This window comes from Motacilla alba, chromosome 3, assembly GCF_015832195.1.
Source record: "Motacilla alba alba isolate MOTALB_02 chromosome 3, Motacilla_alba_V1.0_pri, whole genome shotgun sequence".
Taxonomy (NCBI): domain Eukaryota; kingdom Metazoa; phylum Chordata; class Aves; order Passeriformes; family Motacillidae; genus Motacilla; species Motacilla alba.
In genome coordinates, this window is record NC_052018.1 from 44486879 (window position 1) to 44504338 (window position 17460).

The 17460-nt window shown below is 36.9% G+C and overlaps 1 protein-coding gene across 2 annotated transcripts in view; it reads right to left on the bottom strand.

Moving 5' to 3' along the window:
- The window catches only part of PDSS2 (decaprenyl diphosphate synthase subunit 2), a 110281-nt gene that overhangs the window by 17579 nt on the left and 75242 nt on the right, over positions 1-17460 (bottom strand). For both annotated transcript variants that reach the window (XM_038131519.1, XM_038131518.1), the window contains exon 4: positions 7379-7453. In XM_038131519.1, the coding sequence (XP_037987447.1) occupies positions 7379-7453 (75 nt within the window). The remainder of the gene's footprint in view (positions 1-7378; positions 7454-17460) is intronic.

Genomic DNA, 17460 nt, shown 5'->3' on the forward strand with positions numbered 1-17460 from the left:
AATTTCTCAGTTCAGTTAAATCTGTAATGTACACTAAGCCAAAAGGTAGTCTTTAACAGAGTAATACAAAAACCCCTCTTATACAACAAACCTTTTCCCTCAAAGTGATGTCAATTAAATTACTTAGAAATGAGCAAGAAGTAATTCTGTGTGACCCTATAGTTTTCTAGCAAGGTATTATCTGTCATGAAATCAGTAACAAATGAAATAGAATCCATCCGTTCAGCTCTAATTTTCCTCCCTTATGGATATCACCCAGAAGTGCTGTGTTACAAGGGAGAGGATAATTTGAGACTAATGGAAAAAGTAGGAGAATTCTGCAATGCCAAGTAACACAGAGCTGTATCAAAATGCCTTTGCTTTCAGACATACTATTAAGTTATACAAGGAAAGTGAAGAACAGTGAAACCACATGTTTGCTATTATGCATATGACAACTTACAAAGTCAAGCCTAAACTTTCCTCTGTTTCTGTATTTTTGTTTTAATATTTTAACTCAGCCCAGAGCATGTGCAAATTCCCATGACTGGCAAAATGTCAAAATGAGCATTTAATTCAAGTAGTTTCCCATATATCAAGTCTCTTTTTTTTTCCATTTAGATATAGGTCAATTTATTTTAAATTTAAAATCAGGAGCTGTTGGAAGACGAAACACAATCTTTTCCTTCACAACCAATCTGCTCAGTGAAAAAACAGTACTTACTAAAATTTGCTGGATGATACTGAAAATTGGCAGTGATTTTTATAATAGCTTGTTTTACATCAAAGAAAAAAATACTCTAGAAAGGTATCCTGAAACATTTTTTAAGTTTACAAAATCTTTCAGAAGATCCATAAATTGAAAATGATTGCTTTCTGTAGCCTCTGAGCAGCAAGAGTAGTGCAAACATTATCCAATATCAACTGAAGGAACTGAAGAAGCTTAAGCAGTCATTTCAACTCAATGTATACAAGAAAATTAATTCTATGATTTGTTACAAAATTATATTCCTAAACAAGTTTCAATTTCATTAACAGGATTGAAAATGATGGTAGAAACAGTTACTGTCTACTACATTAACATTATGTAAAAGCTTCAAGCACCTAAAATGAGCATCCAACTTCAAAAAACACACAAGAATTGAACACATATTTGAAGACTGAAATCTTAAAAACATAAGTATTGTAAATCTCTGGGCTAGAGAAACAAGCCAGTCATAAAAAGGTATTATGTCCATATGGATGTGCTTTAACATATGAACTTGCATGCCTGAATAGAGCTGATTTTAATTAAAGAACTTCTTATGACCCCATACCCCTAAAGCTTTTGCTGCTTAAGACAGAGGCAGACACATCTTTTCTTCAGCAAAATTTTCCAACAATGACATTTTTTTCCTAAGCTTAACTCTCATGTTATACATAAAATGTCTGCCAACCACACCACATTCTTACAAGGGTACGTAGGACAATATATAAACACTATTTTAAAAACATCAAGGGAAAACCCAAACTACTTCTAGATTGCAAAGGCTGTAAAATCTGATATCATGACAGCTCTCGCTACTTCTAGAGAAATTTTCACTGCTTTGTAAGCTTTGTTTTTGTTTTTTCAGCAGAGGGTATAGAAGTGGACATTAGCTGGCCCAGAAGACTCCTAAGACTTTCTTATAAAAACCTCTCTGAAGTCAAATGAATTCTAGTTGTAGATGACAGTTCTCTGGCATTCGATTAACAAATACCTGTGGACTGACCTCATTCATAAATTCTGTCACCAAGAAATGGGTGCAGATCACAAGCACCCCTGATGCTGTCAGGGGGGGCAGGAAGTGGTGGATGAAGGGAGCTGAACCCCTCACCATCACTGGAAGAAAACAGCCATCTCCAGAGACCGTTTGCACATGTCAGCATGAGTGCACAGGGAAAACATCCAAATACAGCGCTGTCAATCGTCACTTCCAACGGGAAATGAAGAACAGCTGAGGGTGCTCCCATTTTTCTATTGCCAAGGTCAGTTACTGCTTTGTTAGAAATTGTCTAGTTGAGATTTTCTTTTATTAAACTACTTCGATGATTTAAACTGTGTTTAAAACAATTACTCAGGAAACAAAAACTTTGAGAAAATTAAACTGGGACAAAATATGAGATCATAATCATCAGGAAGGGCAGCTCTCAGTGACAGTACCAAGGATCCTTAGTGCAAAAGCAACACTTACAATAGCACAGTTTGATTTATTGCACCGAAGAAGATTCTTATATGAGGCTCAGCCGAAAACGTATTAAGGAAATATGAATGAAAAACATGTCTTAAAAATGCACAAACCCATTTGCAAATCAAGAAGGAGCAGAAGTTGGAGACTTTAAACTTCAGCTATAGTTTGTAACAGAGCCCATCATTTATTTCCATACCATGGCAGCTCTTTCTTAACCATCTGCTGCTGCACAAAATGATCCAAACGTCTGAATCATTTATATCAAACATTAGTTCAGTTCTCAATGGGCAAATAATCCACAGAAACACATAGAAATAATTCTACATTGCATATTAAAAGTTTTAAATTAGGTAGCTCAAGAATTTCTATTTTATATAAATAAAATCCAGTGCAACTATGAATCACTCTACCAGCAGCAAGACCCTGTAAAACATTTCACACATGGTTCACATAAGCTTTCAGCAGATGTATTCATGCTTGCTGAACATGACAGGGCATGTTTTATTGGTCTATTAATACCCGTCTTCACGGCTTTTGGAGGAACAAGGGTGTCTGCAAATGGGTCAATAAAGCAAGTTACTGACTACTTTTATCATGACACTGTGAAAAAACAACACCTGGCTTTCAAAGAAAAGTTTGTAAACTTATCATAAAGATAAATATCTCTTCACATCTGTTACTTTTAAATCTCCCTGGAAGAATTTAGTATTTAAAAGAACAAAAGCAGTAAACAAATAACATTGGCCTTCTTTCTAGTTATGCTCTTTTTCCCCCAAACACATTTTCCTATTCTTTTCACAGATGCTTTTTACTCAAATTCCATATTTCATGTTTTTCTTTAGTCTTGCAACAAAAACATTTGTTTAAAAAAAAGTGAAAGCTCTGGCTCTGCTGCCCTGCTAAAAGGTGGTTTACATAACTCAAAATATATTTATTTCCTATAGTAAAATAATAAACAAATCCATTACTTATAGTACAGACTCACAGCAGTCAGTTGATGGACATGTGCAGTATTCCAAAAGATTACTTCTCAAAGCAGGGCCAGGGACCAAACATCGAAGAAATATTGGCACAGCTCACTGCATTTAGCCCATCCTTTTCCAGAAAATAAACTAATTTTCATTAAAAACCTTACTGTGGTCTAAAATAAACACCTGTTAATTCACTGTTTGATACAATGAGTACTTGCCACTTAGGCTTTTATTTTTTAAACTTTTTTTACACATTAGTTATGCACAACTTTCACAAAATTGCATCAAAAATTCTAACAGCTCTTCTGGCCATCAGTGGAACATGTTGGGAATGGTCCTGTCTTGCATAATAGCCCCATGTTGACACTGTAATGAGCTTTACTAATGCACATTTATCATCAGCTGCATATTCTGAAGACAAGAAAAAATCACCAAAACCCAACCAACGTATTTCCCCTCAAAGTCCCTCATGGTTTAAGATTACAAGAGCATTCTGGAAGGTTAAGCACAAGAGCCAACCCACTGAAGTCCCTCTCTTGATTCTGCTGTTTGGCCTTGAGCTTCCTTGTGTCTCTTACCCCTGTTCAGTGAATTGACAGGAATATTAAAGTAACCCTCTTCAGTATTTGTTAAATGATCTGGAATATTAAAACAGAGGGGGTTCATAAATATGACAATATTCTCTGAGTTAGCAAACAATTTAGAAGCCTTCAGCGTCTAAGTTGGAAACAGAGACTCAGAGCAATGTTTTTTTTTCTGTAAAAAATAGATAACCACAATCACAACTGAAGGCCAGACTAGACAATTTTCAACTTTGCACTCACTAAGGCAAAATTTTTACTCCCAAATTAGACCTAGATTTAGGGGAGGCAAATGGAAATGGGGAAGAATGTCCTTCACTTGCAGAATTTTGGGCTGAGAGGGCATTTAGCACAGAAAATTGCAATAGTTTGTCATATCATCCCTTTCAGCTCCAGGTTATAGTTCAACATATAAGCTAAATATTGCTAATGCAATTTCTTAAACCACAGCAGCTGTTTGTTACTTTGAACATGAGTGACAAGCCTTAACCATCAGGCTGTGTCAAAGCCGACACATTTGTAGTTTGTATTGTCTCTTCAAATAACCATGAAAAGTTAAATATTTGCTTTTTCTTTCCTGGTTTCACACAGATCTAATGATTTACCTATGCAGAAAAGATGAAGCATGATCAAACAGAATATACTAAAATGGGACAGCTGTAGGATTGCACGTGACTGTGCAGAGGAAAAAGTGGTAATGGAGCTGTCAAATAATTATATCCATTATATGTATTCAGGAGTAAACCAGGTCAGTCTTGTTAGGTCAAATGATTCTTTGAACTTTCCTACTGGGTTATCCAAATGAAAAAGACTGAAACTTTTTTTTTTTTTTTTTTTTTTTTTTTTGCAAACATGAACTTAGGGTCTCAGAAAAGAAAGGTTAACTTTGAAGAGATATTTTTGTATTTTTGTCTACCGTTCAGGTAGACATTCAGCAAAGTTCAAAACAACTTGGTGCTAAGTTAGTTTATTTTATGGTACTACAGAGCTTTAAAACAACTGCATTAAGGACATTTAACATATGAAGTACAGTTTTCTTGCCTCAGGAAAAAAAAAAAAAACCAAAAACAAAGATGAGAAGACACCCTTCTGCTTTTCCAAATTTAGGAAATTCCCAGCAATGAAAATGCCATTACTAGCATCTCTCTGCCCTATTCCTAAAAAGAAAAATAAGTTTGACATTTGAGATTTAGTTGTGGAGCAGATTAAAGCATTTGTCTTACCTCTGGGAAATGTAGTTCATAATTTTGTTTCAATCAAATTGCAATTAGGGGAGGAGGGAAGATGCACAAAGGACACAAATAAGACAGACCAACAACTGAACTAGTCATTTGCCAGTTTTTGCCAAAGAAATGTTCAGGACATGAATGGGACACTGCCTCAGCAGAACAGGGCGAGAAGAGCAGCAGGGATATGTCTCAGCACAACATGGAACTAAATTTCACAGAGAACTAGACAGAAAAAAATTAAAGCAGATGCCACTTTGCTGTGGGTCTCATCAGAAGCCACGCACTACCCATTATAAAGGCTGAACTTCAGGCACTGTCATGTAAGTGTCTCTATTACGCCGCCACCCTAATTGTGTTTTGAGTTAACTGGGTTCCCCTTAGGAAGGGTACAGTGTACTTGCAACTCTCCTCAGACAGAAATAGTCACTGAAACAAAATAAGTCTTTGCTATTTGTAATTGGGCCAGGGCAGGGTAAATGTCATGCAGCTGCGCTTAGTTTATCTCACACTTCCCCTTGCAATCCACACGTGTGGAGGGCTTCAGTAAAGCAACAGAAAACAGAAAAAGAATGATTAAGAAAGAAAATATATAAAGACCTTCTGCAGTGGCAGGAACCTAAACGAGTCCACAAGATTTCTCATTTACAGAGGGGCCATAGTTTCAATAAAATGCAGTTTCATTGCTGAAATGAACCTGTAGAGCTTTACACATGAAAAAGTAGAAGCAGATGAGTGTTTTTTAAATATACCTGCAATCTACTTGTATTTAGAAACCTGCTAGAATACGGAAAACAACATTTCAACTATTCTTGGCAAAAATCTCAAAGATGTCATCTATTTTAACATATAACCCTGAGCACGGTTCTTGGGAGCAACACTGAAGGCTGAGGTCAGTTTATACACAGGTTAAACACAGCGGGTGCAGAAGCACCACCGAGTTCCCAATGCTGCCCTCCTGCCACGCTTCCACCCAGGATCCACTCCTGAGAGGTGCCAGAGGACACTCCAGGCATGCCATCCTTTCCATTCCAGGCATGCCATCCTTTCCATCCCAGGGGCCGTGGGCAGCTCCTGAGTGTGCCATTACTGCTGTCCTGCTGGAGGCTCTCACTCAGCTCGGCAGTGTGATCATTCCCCTCCCTGGCTTCAGTCAAAATGACAGGGACACACCTCAGTGAGGTTACTTTTAGTGACATGGCTTTGCTGCTGCAGAGCAGGAGAGGCAGAGAGTGCCCAGGGGAGCAGCACCCTCCAGAACACAGCACTGTCCAGGGGCACTCTCCACTTGCCCACTGTGGTTTGCTTGGGGCAGAGGCATCAGGGCAGGCATCTACTGTAGCAGCAGCCCACGAGAACAGCATTTTACCATGGTATCAATTTTGTTACATATGACCAGAGCTGCGATTTCAGTACACAATACCTGCTGAACCATAAGATTCAGATCTCCAAGGCACGTGAGACAATGCCACTAGAAGTGAATCTATCTACCTCAGTGGACTTCAAGACAATACTCACATATACACAGTGCTCATCAGTGACTGAAAACTTGCTATGATAAAATCTGTAGAGGTCATGGCAACTTTAAATTACTGATTTTATTGCACGTGTTAAGACATGCAATAAAATGAAAAAATTAAAAAAAAGTCTAGTTTGAAAGTAAATGAAAAAATGAAAAAGAAAAAAAACTTTTTTGCTCTAACATGCAAGCCTACTCAAGAACGGCCTCCAGAAATTCCTTTAAATATTCTAGTAAAGATAAAAATCCCTACATCTGATTTGACCAATTTTCATCACTGTGCCTGCTGAACAATAACACAGAATATCTGCAACTGCCTTTGATGAAATACAAGATTATTTGTTGTGAAATGCTGGCAGCTATTATCTTGGCCCATGCTGACTTCTGAAATACGTGCACAGTGACTTCTGATGGAGAACACAGGGCTACACTCCTAGCACTCCAGGACAAAACTCCGAAGAAAGGACACGTGATGAATTCGGAAAGAAGCATTCTGTAAACCTCTTTGGGCTTGGAAACAACAGGTTTGACATGAAAATACTAATGATGTAGACAACACTGTAATGAATACTTCTAACAGAACCTTGGCTAGGAACCTCTGGAAGCATTTGGAAAGCCTGTAGTAAGATGTGCCTAGAGCTCCTGACAATGACATATAACAGTATCCTATTAAGCACTCACAAAAACAAAATAGTTCCTCCTTGAGCATTTCTAGAAACTTCTATCAGAGCTTACAGATGTCATAGTGATGTTACTGCTGAAGCCCACTAGGACTAACAACTCTTGTGCCCTTTCCCTCCTTTTAAACAGGTGGGAAAGTCATTGTATTTACAGTAGTCACACATTAATATCACCAAATGCCTAGGGTACATAAATCTAGTGAAATTCTTACCTCAGATGATTTTGAGTTTTCATAATATATCCCTTGAACTAAGTCACCAATAGCACTTGAAATGAGTTCCACAACCTATAAAAGAAAAGGAGAAAAAGGCTTACATCTTTAATTATCACCAAATTGACTAACAAAGCTACTGCCAGATTTCCAGAGAGATAAACCACAAAGAAAGCTAATTGTGAAAGACTTTAGGATTTGCTGAGATATATTCTGTGATATGTCTCTGCTAAAACCTCTACTACAGTAACTCTTCTATCAAAGTTTTAAGTTAATATAAATGAAAAACAAGACTTGTTTTTCCTACAGTGTGAACTATAGAGTGTATTCTCACAAGGACATTCACAGAACCAATAAATCCCAGTTCATGAATATGAGACAGTACCTCATCTGGGCTTTGTTTTGTTTTGTTTTTTTCCTGCCAAGTAAATACTTCACAATACCTCTCCCTGGGAGCTGTTAAAATTCTAATCTTCGTGGCTAATACAGAAAAGTCAGAATCCATAGAAAGGTAACCTTTCAAACGTGATCATTTGGTATTCAGGTGCCCTGGGAATGCACTGTGGATGTATTTAGTGCATGGCCTGAGGCTCAGCTGTACCACATACACTGAAAGTCTGCAACACGGGAATGTTTAAATCAGATTTATCAATCTGTATTATCTTCAGGGTTCAGGCTTTTTATTTTATTCAAGCGAAGCCTAAAAATCTGAACTTGATCCAGAATGTAAAACAAGTACTCCACGGTCTCCCTGGAACTACTGTAAAATTTGAAGTCGTGCACATGAACTGTCTTAATTGGAACAAAATACTCAGATTTATTGTAAAATTAAATGCAGGCATTTCAAATAAGCACACCTTAAGGCTACCTCTGGTTGCTCACAAAGTTTTAATTTCTTGAATGTTTAATTTCCTATGCATATGAGTCTGTATCTGATTCCTCTTTTTGCTTCCTAAAATGCAATGTAGTTCTTATTGAATTAAAAGATTTAGTTTCAATTTTTATCATTCTTGTAACTGAAGACAAGAAGTCAAATGATAAAAGCCCAAACGGAAAGATATTCTAACATTTAGGCATGATTTATTTGATAATAAAACCACATTTGTATGCTAGTTTTGAGTACTAGCAGAAAGGTTGTGTTTTCTTTTTTTTTAAAGACTGGTTCATATACATATTCATATACACACAGCAAGTGCTAACTTTAGAAATGGTGCTGATTAAAAGTCATGTTTTTTCTTGCAATGCATATGGGTTAATTTGCAAGACCTACAAAAAACAGCCTGAAAAAAAAAATCACATTGCCCTTTAGGAAACAAGACACCCAAGAAATATTGTAGCAATATGAGCTTTGAAGGAACTGAAAGGACAATGATCCTACAGTGTTACCAGATGTGTTGAGTTATTTAAGGGGGGAACAGAAAAAATGAGGGGCTCTTTTTTTTTTTTAAACAACAACCCTCACAGCCCCCCCCCCCCCCCCTTTTTTTTTTTAAGGTATCAGATAAGCCTTATTCCCAAATCCAGGAGGACTGAGTATCGCCAATAGGTCTACGAAAGTCTGTAACTAAATGCCCAGGATCAGATTGTATTACAGTTTATACAAGCAACATCCCAAGATTCTTCTGATGGCTAGGACACATAATACAGATCAATCACTCACTCAAAAATGTTATGGTTTGTGAAATGGTCTGAGCTCAGAGACCTACACTGGTAATACGAAGAGGAATTTACAAAGACACAGAGTCCTACTCTAAATGTCAAAGTGATAGTATGAACTTTTAACAATGCAGCTGGCTCTGGATAACTAGACCTTTTCCTCTCTTGCCTGAAACTCTAGACTGAGCAGGACCCTGTTTTGGGGTTTCTTTTTTCCACCTCTCCTCCCTCTTTTTAGTGCAACTCTACTCTCCAAGGCAATTTTAACTGACTTAATACAAGCTTGGTGAAACATTTGTGAACAATTGTACCTCTTCTTCTAAGAGTTTATAAAACATCTTAGGAGAATGACACAACTATTTAGAAGAATCCTTCTTATATTAAATATCATTTAGTCACATATTGAGCACTATATGTTAGTGAGAATTTAGTATTAATATTACCCCCCCCCCCCCCCCCATTTCCAAAAAAATATATATAAAGAATACTTTTAAGGTAAATGTAAGGCTATGTAGATCACTACCAGGAATGAAATTCCAGTTTCAAGAGCACAGTGGGATGCTTGCATGAGGCTCTGTTACCTCACCAACCCTTAATCTGATCTATGAAAAGCATCTCCTGCTTAACATCAGTGGCCTGGGGTTCTGAGCACTGGGGAAAGAAATGAGAAACGAGGAAACCAGGCAATTTTCCTCTGCATCTCAAAACGACAGAGGAAGAAAAATTATTACGGATTCAGTAGTATTCATGAAATGATACAGTGTCTAGCTCTTATGTAGCACTTTTCATCAGAAAATTTGAAAGCAATCAACATCTCCTGGTAAATTTATTCCCTACTGTTTTATATAAGGGGAAAATGGCAACAGTGAACTGATTTTCAAGAAAATCATGCAGCCTGCCAGCATAAGAGCAGCAAATACCATCCGAGCTGTCTTCATTCTCATTGCTGCCTTTCTGCCTGACCAGTGCTGACGTTTCTGAGATGTAAGTCTGAGGAGAAAGGAAGTTAGATGAAAAATGAAGTGCTCTCAACTGCTTCTCTTCTCTTTTGACAGTTGAGCTTCATTTTAAAAAGGTTCAGAGATGAGGGAAGAGAAGAAAGAATTGCCAAAATTAGTGCTTGAAAACAGCAAATCCAAAAGAGACCAAAGGCAGCCTATTCATAATCTCTCTTCCCACTATGTTCCACTCCTCAACACATTTTTGAGAAGTCTGGTTCCTCGGGATGAGCAGGAGCAACCACACATTGAGGGAAAACAAACTTCCGCTCTATTTTTCGTTTTCCACTCTGCATCATCATCTTCCAAAGTGTTGTTTTCTGCTCCTCCAATATCCCCACGACTGGGTATTGCCCAGGGGATGACCCATTACTTGCAGGTGATAAAAGCGCATGCAAGTGATTCCATACCCGTTAAATACATTTTGCAATAGTTCTGCCAGTGCTGCTTTTTTTTTTTTTTTTTTTTTAAACTAAGGAGGTATTACTTCAACACTTCACTAGGGATGTGATCTCTTCTGCTTTTAAAAAGTCAACACAAAGGCCATCAGTTTAGGATGAATATGGGGAAAAGAAATGGATTGTTAAAGCTAAAATCTCTCCTACTATTTAGGCAGGTAAAACTTAATTCACCCTTTTCTGGTGTAGTAACTTGTTTATCAAAAAGGCACAGCTTTAGCCATTCAAGACTCTGTAATTTTATTTTGAGTCTAATTACTCAAGTTCAAAATTTCTATATATTACCTGAAGAAGTAAATTAAAAATGTTGGTAATTCACTTAGTTCAGAAAATTACTCAGGACATCCAACCAATCACTTAATGAATGTCCTCCTTAATTTTCCTGAAAGCAGAATTTCGTGTAGTTTCCTGAGGACTTATCCATAAGAGTTCAGAATTCCCAAAGCATCACACATGGTGTCACAGAATAGGGCCACATGTTAACTGGTGCAGGTAGAGCAGCCCAGTTCATGATTGCAGTTGACTGTCAAGGAAGATTCAACTCCGTCTATAGAAAAAGAGGTGCATTTTAATGGAAGTGAAGCTCTATGCTAGAAGGAATGCAGGGAAATCACAGAATAGAAGATATTTTTGTAGAATACTTTCCCCAGAGTTAAAAGATATGATTCAGACTTTATCAAGCACAGTAAAAAAGAATGGATTTCAAGCCCCACTCCTCCTTCACAGGGTTTTTAAACAACCTGGATGAAAAGACAACATTGGTGCCATCAATTCAGCAATGCAAGCACTTTGCTCCCTTCACTTATCTTCAAAATACTTTGTTTAAAGTTTACTGCAACATAACACAAAACTTAGGGTTTTTTCCCTGGTTTTCCTTCTGGTTTACAAAAAGAATTAATCTGAGTTCCATTCAAAGAATGGTCATTTTATTTTAAATTCAACAGCTGAAATGGAATTGATTACACAGACCACTCTGTTTCAGAGTAGTAATGTGGTGTCTCTCCAGACTCTATTGGATATTTTCAATGGAAACACCACAGAAAGGATGAAGCTCTTGTGGGAAGACAGGAAGCAGCACTAGGAAGAACACAGCAATGGGTATAACTTTGTTCTTTATCCCTCACAATTTCTACTTGACAAACTTCCTTAGCTTTGCCAAATTCCTTCTGAGAAGGACCACAAGTAATTCCTTCCATCCTTATGTTGAAAGAATATCCTTTCCTCACACATCTGCTATTGACAGACCCTAATCCTTGCTGCCGATGCGTAGATTTGAAAATGCAGCAGTACTTCTCCACAGAAAAGAAGAAAATTAGAAGATCAGGAACCATTAAATATACAGATAAAAATTCCTTCAGCTTGCACTTCCCTCCCCAAAGAAGCACTAGTTTGAGAAATACCCCAACACTCAAAAATTCCACAGAAACTGACCCAAAAACATTGCAACACTAGGAAGCTAAAGACAAAAACTCAGCAAAAAGCTGATGTTGGATTTTGATTGTTCAATAATGTCTTGTTACAAAAAAGGTTGTGGGAGGGAAGTGAAAACTATAAGGAGTTCCAAGAACAGTGAAATTCAATTTTCTTTCCTGGCAATCTCCTCAAACATCATTAGTCATACAGGTAACTAAACATGCCAGCCTACACAATGTTTTTTAAAAATCTAATGTTTATTGAATCCCATTGGATTTATTGTTTGAAATCATCTTGAGCTTTACTGTCTTTTGGATCTGGCTCTCCCTTCTTAATGAATGCACAGGAAGGACAGTGATTTGCCTTTCTAGCATGCTTTAAGTGGTCTTGGAAAACACAGTTATGGCTTTCTTCATTCTGTTAAGAATGAATTAGTAGCAAACTACAATATAATACAGTGTAAACACATCACCCATTCCCACTACCTGTTAAAAAGGTGCTTCTAAGACATAAAAAATAATCAGCAGCTGCCAATTTGAAAATTGCTATATATTGTTAAGTATCTACCTTAAGGTCAGTCTGCCTTAGGGATTTTCACCAGTGTTAAGTTACCCTTTTTATGCTGATGCAGCACTATCTACAGAATTGGATTTCATCAGTGTAAAGACTTCTAGAGCATAATTCAGTCCTTTTCCTTAAGGACAACATAACCAACAGAAGAAATTTTCCTTGTCTACTTCCACATGATACCTTACACAGTTTCTTAATACCTTTGCAGATCCATGGCAGCAGATTCTTGCACTAAAGTACTCAATAACTGCTGCTGAGTGACCCAGGTTAGAGAAATACCTGATTGCTTCAGCTTGACCCTTTTGGATGGGTAATTTTATTACAACTTTCTTCTGTATAAGACAGTGAACAAAGAAGGCTTGGTGACTACAGTGTTCTGTAGATATAAACACCTCCCCATCCATCAGTGATGCAGAAGAGCATGGTTATAAAATGTTGCTTCCAGTCATGCTGCTGCAGACCACCACTAAACTGTTCACAAATGAATTGAGGATTAAAGTGAGTAGCACAAATTGTACCTGCAAGTAGCATTTACTATTTTGAACAGTCTGTACCCGAAAAAATGTGAATCAGAAGTATGACCATTTAGCATCTGACAGAGGGAACTGACTTAACAAAGCTGCAGATGTTTGTTAAACTAACAAATCAACAACCTCCTTTACCAGGGGTAGCAGCAATCACATTCTAGACTCCAAGTGAAATGCTGTTGAATTTCAAAACACTGATATTAACAAGCAGTTACAGTCCATTGAGAAGTTCAATATTCTTGCTAGCCAACAAGAAGGCAAATACATCAACATTTTGATTAAAAATACAATTAACTCATTTATATTACTGCTAAAATTTTTTGCCTTTTACCATATTATTACACTGAAACCACTCCAGATATTAAGGCACTTTTACAAAAAATTTTACCACGAAAAAGTTCATTTTAAAGACACGCTTTACAGAAGTGAAAAGAGAAAGGAAGCTATATAATCTATTGCCCTATTTACAGGGCACATCTATTTTAGCCTCTCCTCCAGTACAATGGGTATAAACACCTGATGGGAAGGAATGCAGGAGAGGGAACCAAATTCTCCTCAACAGTGCCCACTGACAGGATGAGGCAACAGGCACAAATGAAAACATGAAAGGCAACCTGGACACAGGAAAACAGTCTATTGTTAGGGCGTCCAACAATGGATCAGGTCACCCAAAGGGGTTGCAAAGTCTCCATTCTGGGAGACATTTAAAATCCTTTTGGACATAGTCCTGGGCAACTGTCTCTAGCTGACCCTGCTTGAATGAGGGCTTTGGACTGCACGATCTCCAGAGATCCCAGTCAACCTCAACCATTCTCTGACACCAGCAGCTGCTGGAGAAGGACCACAGCTGATTTTACATATTTACATCTACAGCACCAATAACAACTGTCCTCACCTTTGAAACAATACAGTCAAGGTCACACACCTGGTGACAAATACACTCTTAGGTAAGAGTTAGGTTTACTGATTATACGAGGAATAGATTTCCCTATTAGAAATAGCTACATTCTTGGGACACTAAGAAAGGCCATGCAGACTAGTCTCTGCAGACTGTTATTGCTATTGCTAACAGCTTTGAATTGTAACTAAATCATCACAAAAACATATTTTCACTTTTTAAAAGTGTATTGTCTGTTGAAGTGTACATACTCCAGGTGTACAGCTGACAAAATGTCAGCCACTATGACCTCCGGTCCTGTAAAACTATATATTAACTGCCTTGTTATGAAAATCCACATCTAGAACCAAATACTCCTCACATCCAAAGATGAAAGTTAGTATATGTTAAATATTCACACACAAAAAAAGTCTGTTTCAGATAATACTGGGACAGCATTTCACCCAATACAGATCTGATTGCTTTTTATCCTCCTATGCACTCTCAGTAGGAATCTTACTAGGCTTGAGAAACAGATTTTGAATAAAGCCATGAAAACAAAACCTGGGATCTCCCACTTCTTCAGGTATAAAGAGAATGAAGCTGACATTGCAAATATAATTTCTGGAGGTCATCACCTTAGAATCATAGGATCATTAGGTTAGAAAAGATCTTTAAGATCATCAAGTCCAAACGAAGCCCAGGACTGTCAAGTCCACTGCTAAATCATGCCTCTAAGTGTCACATTTACACATCTTTTAAAGACCTCCACGCAGGGTGACTCAACCCTGTGCAGCCTCTTCCAGGGCTTTTGTTGAAGAAATTTCACCATTACTCTCATTTCATATACCTGTTCTGTGAAAATTCTTTTTCATTTTATAATTTTTGTAAGGGCTGAAGCTATTTAGCAATGAATTCCTCCATGATGATTATTCACAGCTGTGAAAGAAAAAGCTGTAACAAACATCTCTGCTTAAGAATTGCAGGCAGTGCCAATATCTACTGTAATTTAGTGGTGAATGCAGCAGCAGAACTGCTGGCTCCTGAGAGCCCTTTCCCACAGTACACATCTCACACAGAATATAACATCATATACTCAAAAATTTTCATTGCTTCCATTTCTTAGAATAAATTTTGTTTTCTTTTGAATATCTATTTGCTACATATTCTGGCATTGATCTTGGATACATATTCTTGTTAACAGTCACAGAAAGATTAAATCTAGACACTCTTTAATGTTTGTCTTAAATCTTTCAAAGGGAATTTCTCTGAAAAGTGAGGGTGTTTGACTTCGGAAAAAAGGAAAAACTTTTATTCCAAAATTTGGCTTTAACATTCAATTAAATTTATATGTATATATATAAATACATATTTATATACACAGACATTGACACATACACATATACATATTTAATATGCACATATATATCTCAAGCCTGTAAATATTTCTGACTCTTGAAGCATTTGTGTTCACCACTAGACACTGCCAATTCAGGGCTGTACATTAAGGTAGCAAATGTAAGAGGAACAGACTCCAACTACCCAGAACTCATTAGTGATTGTCTTGAGATGTTGAATGACCTTTGACTTTCATCAGATTCAGCCTTTCTTCAGTTTCTTTAGTTTTTATCTTCATTGATGTTTAGTTACCTCTGAAAAGCCCTCTCATGTAGATGGCATACCTGTATTTTCCAGACCATTCTGTTAATTATGAGGCAAACAGCAGTTCTATAAGACAAAGAATTACTAAACCAGGTGTTAGAAGCAGCTGTGCAGTTTATCTCTGAGGAAGACAATATTTACCTGGAATAATGACAGGTATTTGGTTAATGAACTCAAGCAGTAAACATTGACTTCGGTCTGCTGGGCAGACCAGAGAAGCAGAAGGACATGTCTGATTGCTACTATGAGGAAGGTGAATTCACATATTAGTTGAGAAGATTGTTAGCGAGATGATTCAGAGGCAAGGATATTGCATGGACTTTGTGCAAACTGTTGCAAAGATCTTTGGTAGACCACTGAAAATTCATCAGAACTGAATGGAAAACTTCCTGAGACTGTCAGTAGCTTGGACAATGTGACATTGAGGCAGAATTCTCAAACACTCACAATTCTGTTCTCAAGAGCACCATGTCTTGATGCTTTAAAATATTCTTGCAGTGTATTTTTGGGAAAAACTTTCATCCAGACTTGATGATACAACCATACCTATGATGACATATTCTGCTATCAGCCTCAGCTTTAGTCTTTCCATGTTCTGCAGCAATCATTCTGCTGCAAGGTACTGTTTGTAAGTTACAGACATCCATGAGGGAAGTGGCAGAAATCACTCTTTCTTTTTAGAAGTATTTCTAAAAAGAAGAAGTGGGAGGACAGAAAACAGATTGAAATCTAAACATAAAATTTTCCAGTAGTGCCGTGGCCAAGAATCAGAAAAATATACTCTTTCCATGCAGTTATACACTAACCCCCATGGAGACTAACTTTGGGAAAGCTTAACATAAGCATTAGCTTTAAAAGCCAGTACAGGTGCAAAAGGCCACTAAGGTAAAAGATAAACCTATTTGAGGAATGCACTGATTAGGAATGAAGGCAAAGTTAAGCAGTTTTAATCTCAAAACTGGCATTCATAGCAATGCAACAGGACTCTTACTGATCTAAAAGGAGACTGTTTCTAACATTATCACAATTATAGATTATGTCTAATTTTTAGAATTTTAATTGAATTAATAAGCTGTGTCACCAAATCCTCTAATTTAACTTCTCTAAAAGATAACTTTTCAAAAATATAACCACAGACATTAGAGTAATGAAATTTTACAAATATTCAATTATATTACTGGTTATACATAGCAAATGTTAAGTAGAAAAAATCCTGTGGAATATTCAGAAAACAGAATGCTTCATTGCTCAGGTGTTATTTTAGGGGCTACTTCTTCAGAACAATGGCAAAAGATGCATTTGCCAAGAAACTGTTCCAAAGACACAAGCATTGAAAGAGACAATGGGAATAGTTACTGTAATGCAGTAATTAGGAGACTCACTAGTGTAATTCCACAGTTTTATTGTCATCATCAATATCATAAAAGCTGTTGTCTCTAATGACAGCAGAAAGGCAAAACAAAACTTTTACAGCAGTAGTGTGGGAAAAATTTGATTACCAGGTACTGATTTCAATGAATTTTAACCTTTTATCTCTAACACAAAAGATTTCCCCTCTCCACTAATGCTTCAATACTTTCACCAGCTATTACAAAAATTGCCTTTTTCCTACTAAAGGAATTTCACATGGTTGTCAATAAAACTGCAGTAAATAAATCTTATTAAAAACCCAGTGTTTGAGAACATTAGGAAGAAAAACCAATACATGTCCATTAAATGAACATAAAGTTTGTTTCAATTACCATCTCTCTTATGTTTTACTTTACAGTAAATGAAATCTAATTTTACCTCTCAAAGGGTATGTAAATTAGAACATTTTAGTGCCATCTAAATAGAATAATTATAACAAATAACAGTTTTCTTCATTATGATTCACACATAATTATCAATTATTCTGTATTTCTCAGTACTTAAGAGTGTC